This window comes from Salmo salar, chromosome ssa16 (genome assembly GCF_905237065.1).
Source record: "Salmo salar chromosome ssa16, Ssal_v3.1, whole genome shotgun sequence".
NCBI classification, from domain to species: Eukaryota; Metazoa; Chordata; class Actinopteri; order Salmoniformes; family Salmonidae; genus Salmo; species Salmo salar.
In genome coordinates, this window is record NC_059457.1 from 47,170,136 (window position 1) to 47,177,826 (window position 7,691).

The 7,691-nt window shown below is 42.6% G+C and overlaps 1 protein-coding gene across 1 annotated transcript; it reads right to left on the reverse strand.

The window, feature by feature from the left end:
- Positions 1-335: 335 nt before the first annotated feature.
- Positions 336-6,831, reverse strand: LOC106574030 (diencephalon/mesencephalon homeobox protein 1-B-like). The gene is made up of 5 exons (XM_014149541.1): positions 6,589-6,831; positions 3,412-3,576; positions 2,979-3,157; positions 1,316-1,715; positions 336-1,088 (listed from the first exon to the last, which is right to left on the reverse strand). Exons 2-5 carry the CDS (start codon positions 3,563-3,565, stop codon positions 634-636), a joined length of 1,188 nt encoding a protein of 395 aa, XP_014005016.1. The 5' UTR covers positions 3,566-3,576; positions 6,589-6,831; the 3' UTR covers positions 336-633.
- Between the last annotated feature and the right edge of the window lie 860 nt (positions 6,832-7,691).

The window sequence follows — 7,691 nt, forward strand, 5'->3', positions numbered from 1 at the left end:
TCTAAAACAATGTTGGGAGGCGGCTTATGGTAGAGAAATTAACATTCAATTCTATGACAACAGCTCTAGTGGACATTTTTGCAGTCAGCATGCCAATTGCACACTCCCTCAACTTGAGACATCTGTGGCATTGTGTTGTGTGACAAAACTGCACATTTTAGAGTGGCCTTTTATTGTCCAGCGCACAAGATGCACCTATGTAATGATCCTGCGGTTTAATCAGCTTCTTGATATGCCACACCTATCAGGTGGATGGATTATCTTGGCAAAGGAGAAATGCTCATTAACAGGGATGCAAACAAATTTGAGCACAACATTTGAGAGAAATTAGCTTTTTGTGCGTATGGAAAATTTCTGGAATATTTTATTTCAACTCATGAAACATGGGACCAACACTTTACATGTTCCATTTATATTTTTTGTTCAGTAGTGAGATTGCACTGGGCCTATGTATCTCACCTGCAAGGGTGTCAAATAAGTATAGTCCGGTAGGGTTCTTATCTAATGTCCAGTCCCATGCAGTCCCAGTGTACAAAACTGATGCAGTGTCTATAATGTCCAGTCAGTAGAAAGGGTCATAACATCTGACTGTGTCCCAGGTAGCTGCCCTGCCCGGGGGGGTCAGTCTGGGGGTCAGTTGGGTAGTGTGTCCAGGCCCAGGGAGGCAGCGTGCTGCTTGGCCCTCAGACGTAGGTTCTCGATGCTGGTGGTCTTGCTGTTGAGGCTGAGTAGGCTGCTCGGAGCGGCCTGGAGACCCGTCAAGGGGCTGTTCCACACCTGCTGGGCCTGGGACATGGACACTTGGGACATGGATGCCTGGGACAGGGGCTGGTAGTAGGATTGGCAGGGCAGAGAGCCCAGGGGGGAGGGCATGTTGACGTTCATGCCCAGGTAGGGCAGAGAGGAGGGGGTACCCATGTCGAAGGAGGGGTAGTGGACCATGTTGTTGGTGGCAGCCATGTGCTGGCGGAACTGCTCCTGCAGACGGAAGAGGCTGAGGGGGGACGAGGCATAGGACCCTTGGGACACACAACTGCTGCCCACGCCACCGCTAGAAGAGGGGAGGGAGGGAGAGCCCAGGGGAGAGTCTGAGAGAGAGAGAGTTTAGTTATAGTTTTTATTCTTTTAGAGAGAAAGATGTATTTTCCGCTTTCAAGACTAATTCATAATAATATAGAATACACTGAAGTCCTGCAGATAAGGGATAAGCACACTAACAAAAATTGACATATGTGCCTCCTAAGGAAATTGAGGGTGCATCTACAGTATAATAAAAACATATGTCTAATGGCCCATTGTCTGTGGGATTTCTCACCTGGTGTGGGGCTGAAGCGTTTGTAGGATGGAGATCCTCCTCCCGGCTGCAGCCCTGCACCCCCCTGCTGCACCTCCCCCTGATGCTGATGCTGCTGAGTATCCTGCAGCCTCTCCCACTTCAGCTCCTCATCTCCCTCACCGTTGTCCTCCGCAGCCGACTCGCTGTCCGAGGCCTCCGGGGAGGTGACGTTCACCTCCACACTCATCTCCGCAGGCTGGGGCCGCATGGTCTCCGAGAGGGAGGAGGGAGATGGAGATGTCTGGGTGGAAGGGTCGGTGGTCTTGACCTCTTCCTCATCACCTCCCTCTCTGTTGGCCTCCTTCTGTTTTTGGAGCTGCTCCTTCTGCAGGCTGCGCTGCTTCTTGCGGAACTTAGCGCGGCGGTTCTTGAACCACACCTGGTGAGAGGATGGATTTCAGTTGTTATACAGTAAAAAACACAATTTCATCACTTTCTAATAAACTATAATGCTCTAATAGCCAAGGCTTCTGATAATGTCAATATTGGTGATTTGTTACATGGCTTTGGTGTGTCAAACGTGTAAATTATTTATTCTGACTAATATAATTTTAACTAATTGCATTTGAACTCCTTGACAGCGGAACTAAAAAACATCCACTTCTCATGGCCAGAAGAAAAAAGCAGCCGAGACCAGCAACGTTGGAAATCTTTAGTATGGTCCTATGTTCCCCCAGCAACGTTGGAGATCTTTAGCATGGTCCTATGTTCCCCCAGCAACGTTGGAGATCTTTAGCATGGTCCTATGTTCCACCAGCAACATTGGAGATCTTTAGCATGGTCCTATATTCCCCCAGCAACGTTGGAGATCTTTAGCATGGTCCTATGTTCCCCCAGCAATGTTGGAGATCTTTAGCATGGTCCTATGTTCCCCCAGCAACGTTGGAGATCTTTAGCATGGTCCAATGTCTCCCCAGCAACGTTGGAGATCTTTAGCATGGTCCTATGTTCCCCCAGCAACGTTGGAGATCTTTAGCATGGTCCTATGTCCCCCCAGCAACGTTGGAGATCTTTAGCATGGTCCTATGTTCCCCCAGCAACGTTGGAGATCTTTAGCATGGTCCTATGTTCCACCAGCAACATTGGAGATCTTTAGCATGGTCCTATGTTCCACCAGCAACATTGGAGATCTTTAGCATGGTCCTATGTTCCACCAGCAACATTGGAGATCTTTAGCATGGTCCTATGTTCCCCCAGCAATGTTGGAGATCTTTAGCATGGTCCTATGTTCCCCCAGCAATGTTGGAGATCTTTAGCATGGTCCTATGTTCCACCAGCAACGTTGGAGATCTTTAGCATGGTCCTATGTTCCCCCAGCAACGTTGGAGATCTTTAGCATGGTCCTATGTTCCCCCAGCAATGTTGGAGATCTTTAGCATGGTCCAATGTTCCCCCAGCAATGTTGGAGATCTTTAGCATGGTCCTATGTTCCACCAGGAACGTTGGAGATCTTTAGCATGGTCCAATGTTCCCCCAGCAATGTTGGAGATCTTTAGCATGGTCCTATGTTCCACCAGGAACGAAGACGGTTAAGTAAGTATTTCTCTTCATCACCCCCACTCTCCCTCTTCTACACAACCAATACTGAAAGTTAAGATGCAGGTGAAATAGTTTATTTATTTCGACTAAGTAGTATCCTCACCTGCACACGGGCCTCTGGTAAGTTGGTACACATGGCCAGGCGTTCGCGCATCACCACATCAGGGTAGTGGGTCTTCTGGAAGGTTTTCTCCAGGGCCTCCAGCTGCTGGGCAGTGAAGGCTGTGCGACTGCGCCGCTGCTTCCTGTGCTGGGAGCCATACCGGGCCTCGAGGATTATGTCTTGAAATGTGCAGCCGTTGAAGGAAAAGAGATTGGGCCAATTTAATTGAGGGACAGGTCAGATAGTGCTTATCAATAAGCCTTTCTGAAACAATGTAACCATTTATTGCATTGAACTCAAGAATACATTTTGAACATAAGACAACATAATATTTGTCCATCACACAGCATGATAGCCTGATTGTATTGCAAATATTCCTGATTTATGGACAGATTTACGCAGTCGAATGAGTAAATGTGCAACCAGTTCTTACCAGCTAGTCTCTCTGCCAGCGTGAGCGCGTGCACGGACGGCCGGTAGTCGGGCGCGTGCTGGGCATGCTGCGCTGCCTGCTGGTGAAGATTGTACATGGCATTTAGTGAGTTCATGGCGTGGAGAGAATATCCGTTCACTCCGTAGTGCTGCATGGCTTCGTCACCTGTAAATGCAGAGGGATAAATTGTTGTTTCAAACAATTCGTTATTGTTGAATTAGTAAAACCAGTAATATCAGTGTTTGATTTATGTACCTGTAAGCAAGTCTTGGGCTGCAGATGTAGGCCTAGACTCAAACATCAAGTGGCCTAAATTATTATCGAACATTTTTGTATTACACTTGTATTTATGTAGGTTATGTATTTATATTAAACTTCGTTTTTTATTTCCATTAATTTAAGATGTTTTAAGGTGTTTTATTGTCACATACACCGGATAGGTGCAGTGAAATGTGTTGTTTTTTAGGGTCAGCCATAGTAGTACTGCTCCCCTGGAGAACATTAGTGTTAAGTGCCTTGCTCAAGGGCACAGACACAGATTTTTCACCTTGTCGTCTCGGGTATTCAAACCAGCGACCTTCCATTACTGGCCCAACACTCTAACCTAGGATACCTGTCGCCCATTTTATTAAAACTGTCAGTAGATGATTTCAAATAACCTAAAGGCGAAGCTGCATTTGAACATGATCAGTTATTATATGTCTATAACTGTAAATATGTTTCTTTAAGAAGATTCAAGCTGAAAGTGACATTATTATATGACGGCATTGAGAAACCTAGCCAGCCACTAAACCTTTAAACCCCTTTTCCCACGGAGAGCTCGCAGTCCTTCCCATGAGAGTTCCCCCCACTAAAGCCCGAGGGGCTGTGTGAAATAATTAGCCTACTCTCCTGTGTTATCTCAACATTAATGCTGATATGATATTCATTCATTTAATGTCGCACTTGACGTTGTGCCTGAATAGCTAAGCGACGTGGGCCTACTAAATAGGCAAAATATATGTCCCATACAGCGCTAGCAGAATTTAAAAACGTCAACAGAAAACTACACAATGATCAGAAATTAATCAGGCACTTTTCTCTGAAAAAGCACACAAAATAAATTGGTGTGACCAGACTCATTTATTAAATGATATAATCATGTTTTAATTGAGTCCTATAAATCGCCTAATTATTGTCATTATCCATAATGTGTAGCACAATAGCGTGCATAATAGCATAACTAACCGTTTTTATTTACACAGATTAAGCCTATAGTTTACGATAAAAATGACCCAAGCCTACAGTTGAAAAGGCTACCTACCACATAAATCAGAATCTGTCAGTGCGTTATGAATTTAACCGCATCTTGGGCATTAGACAAGTCAAAACGAATCATGTTTTATTTAATTTTAAGACAAGTTGGCCTAGCTTCATGAGCGTTCATATTGCGTTACATTTTTTGGAACAATTCTGTAAAAAAGTATCTAGGCCTACAATAATATTTGTTTGAATATCCTTTTAATCCCTCAAAAATGTGGATTAAAATATGCCCCTTTTGGGTGTGTTTATTTTCTTCATTTAGTAGGCTTACATCGAGTTGAAACGTATGTCGAAAAGAGTATACAGCCTACGGTATTATTGTGTTTTATATGCTCTTAGGAATGAAAAGCCCAAAGGGTGACACGGGAATTTGTACCCCAACAATCAAGCTAAATACAGTACCAAAATGATAGTATCAGACCGCTATCACGACCTTAACATTTCAGCGTGTAATTCATTGATCATGCAGAAATGTAGAATGCTCGAAGTGACATTATAAAAATGGGTAATAAAAGCTTAATATAATCATAATAATAATCAGAATCGAACGCTCATAACCTGGATATACCTTATATCAAGTCGCGTTATTATTGTCACCAAATGCAGGAGCATGAACATTTACTAAGATCTATGTTTGAATGCTATACAAATCTTGATTTATAATTTATGATGGAAGCATACCTATTATAAATTGTCTCTCATTTTTTGCCTTGCCAATAATACAGTAGTGTAATAAGGGGGTCATTTCCGACAAATTTACAGGGATTATCATAGGCCTAAAATACAGGCTTAAATCATAGGCTTGCTTTTTACTGTCATTTATTTTATATATATATATATATATATATATTTTTTACAATGGAATGATTTACAATAAACTCGAATATGCCATAGTCCATTAGGGAACACTTTACTTTGGCCGGGACTGGGACAGAAGGTGCTTAACAAAATATTTATTTAGCTCCCTGAGTATTGGAGTTGAATGGGAGCCGTTTCTCCCGGTCTATGGCGGCTCCCGCCCCACTGCCCGGAGGCTTGCAGTGGTAGATGTAAGGTTAAATATATGCATAGGGAACCCCTGTTGGCTACTCGTCTAATGTAGGTGCAAATAGGTTTCAACTGCTAGGTGTGTGTGTGTGTGTGTGTGTGTGTGTGTGTGTGTGTGTGTGTGTGTGTGTGTGTGTGTGTGTGTGTGTGTGTGTGTGTGTGTGTGTGTGTGTGTGTATTAACAATGCCCTTTTTTGAATATGGCTGTTCCTCATAAGTGTCATTGCCTGTAGCCTACATATTGTTTACAATTGCTTTATTGCGGCTTTAAATCCTTTTCATCACTCAAAATAAGAATCTCTCGATGTGGACAAAGTCAGATAGCCTTGGGGAGCTGATTTAACACTCGTTCTGCTAATTGCCGTGGATTTAGTTCTCTCCCAGACACCATAGAGGCTAAATATCGGCCCGCCGATATGCCTGTACAGGTGACACACTCTTTCTTCTACATTAACCCGATATTCAAGTTTTGCCCCAAATTAGGCCGGTAGACGTGGATAATTTAAGAAACTATTCCGGAGATTAAAAAAATGTCATGAAATAATGTTGAAGTCTAATTTTCAGTTTAGATCTTTCAAATCAAATCAAATTGTATTGGTCACATACACATGATTAGAAGATGTTAATGTGAGTGTAGCGAAATGCTTGTATACCATGCATAATGAGAAGACCCGGTCAATATATTGCTCCAAGGTTTAAATGGAAGAGGTTTAAAGTTGCAAGGAAATGCAATAAAACTAGGATTATGACAGACACACATCATTTTACTTTAATAACAGGTCCAACCTGATTCTTTATACAGATGCATGCCTTTCAAAAAGGTCTTACCTCTTACGTACACTGCCCGTGGGGTCTTGGCCTATAGCCTATGTCCGGCTGTTTTCAAATGAAATATTAGCATTCAAAGTATCATCTTGTATATTACTTCTCAATTCCGTGATGTTTAGTCCTGTATACTCATTTTTGAACTCCAAACTCCTCAGGAATACTGTAGTCCGTTTTCTGCGCGCGGTGCTCTCACTCTCCAGTCGTTCGAGAATACGGAGAGCTGCCATCTAACGGGCTCGCGCACGACGTATGGGCTTTAAGGAGCTCGAGCGCCTGGTGAGGTCATGCAGGATTTCAAATGGACCTTTGCTGTGTCAACCAAAAGAGCTTTCTTCTACTCCAGGCTTTCTCATTACTGATTTAAACTATTCATTTATTAATCATTTCCTGGACATTAATGTTATAATCATAGTATCATTAAGCCTATCAAAATATCCATATTATTATTCTCGCCATATAGGCCTACACAAACATATTTTAATTTCATTTTCTTAGGCCATACACTTTTAATTGTACGTAGAGGTCATGCATTAAGGAAACCCGCACGTTGCTCAGTCTATATTTTGATATACCGAAATATAAGTGTTTCCTTGAGACTCATTATCTTAATTCAAATATACATTTGGTAATTGTTTTGCATGTCGGCCCTTTGTAGCCTACTGTGTGTATATATTTGGTCAATATACAGTCTATTTTCAAATGGAACACGGAATATTGACTAAAATCTTCCATGTCATGTTGCAAACGCATGTAACATTATAATAGCCTACAAATAATCATAGCAATAATAATACTAATAATAGGTTAATTCAAATCTGTGGTAAATAAGAAGTTATGATTGTTCATTCAAGAAGTGCCAATGGCTTCAATGACGCTTTCATTACAATGGTTTGCATGCAGGGTTTGAGGTGTTTAAAGGGCTATTAAGTTACTCATGCTTTAATTGTATTTGCTTTTCGACTTTTCGAGCCACTTGCAGAGGAGACTGCGGTGGAGAGATGGCTAATAGATGCTAGCCTTTAGAAACTCTCCTGGCCCCAAGGGATTTAGGTTAGGATTGCGGAGACAAGACGCCATTTCAGCCTCCAAAAAACGGCCTTAAA

Excerpts from the sequence above, each read along its gene's own strand:
- LOC106574030 (XM_014149541.1), bottom strand. The coding sequence starts at position 3,565 with ATGCAGCACTACGGAGTGAACGGATATTCTCTCCACGCCATGAACTCA. Across the intron at positions 3,158-3,411 it reads GCTGGCAGAGAGACTAGCTG|ACATAATCCTCGAGGCCCGG; the intron begins GTAAGAACTGGT and ends GCACATTTCAAG. Across the intron at positions 1,716-2,978 it reads TACCAGAGGCCCGTGTGCAG|GTGTGGTTCAAGAACCGCCG; the intron begins GTGAGGATACTA and ends TCCTCTCACCAG.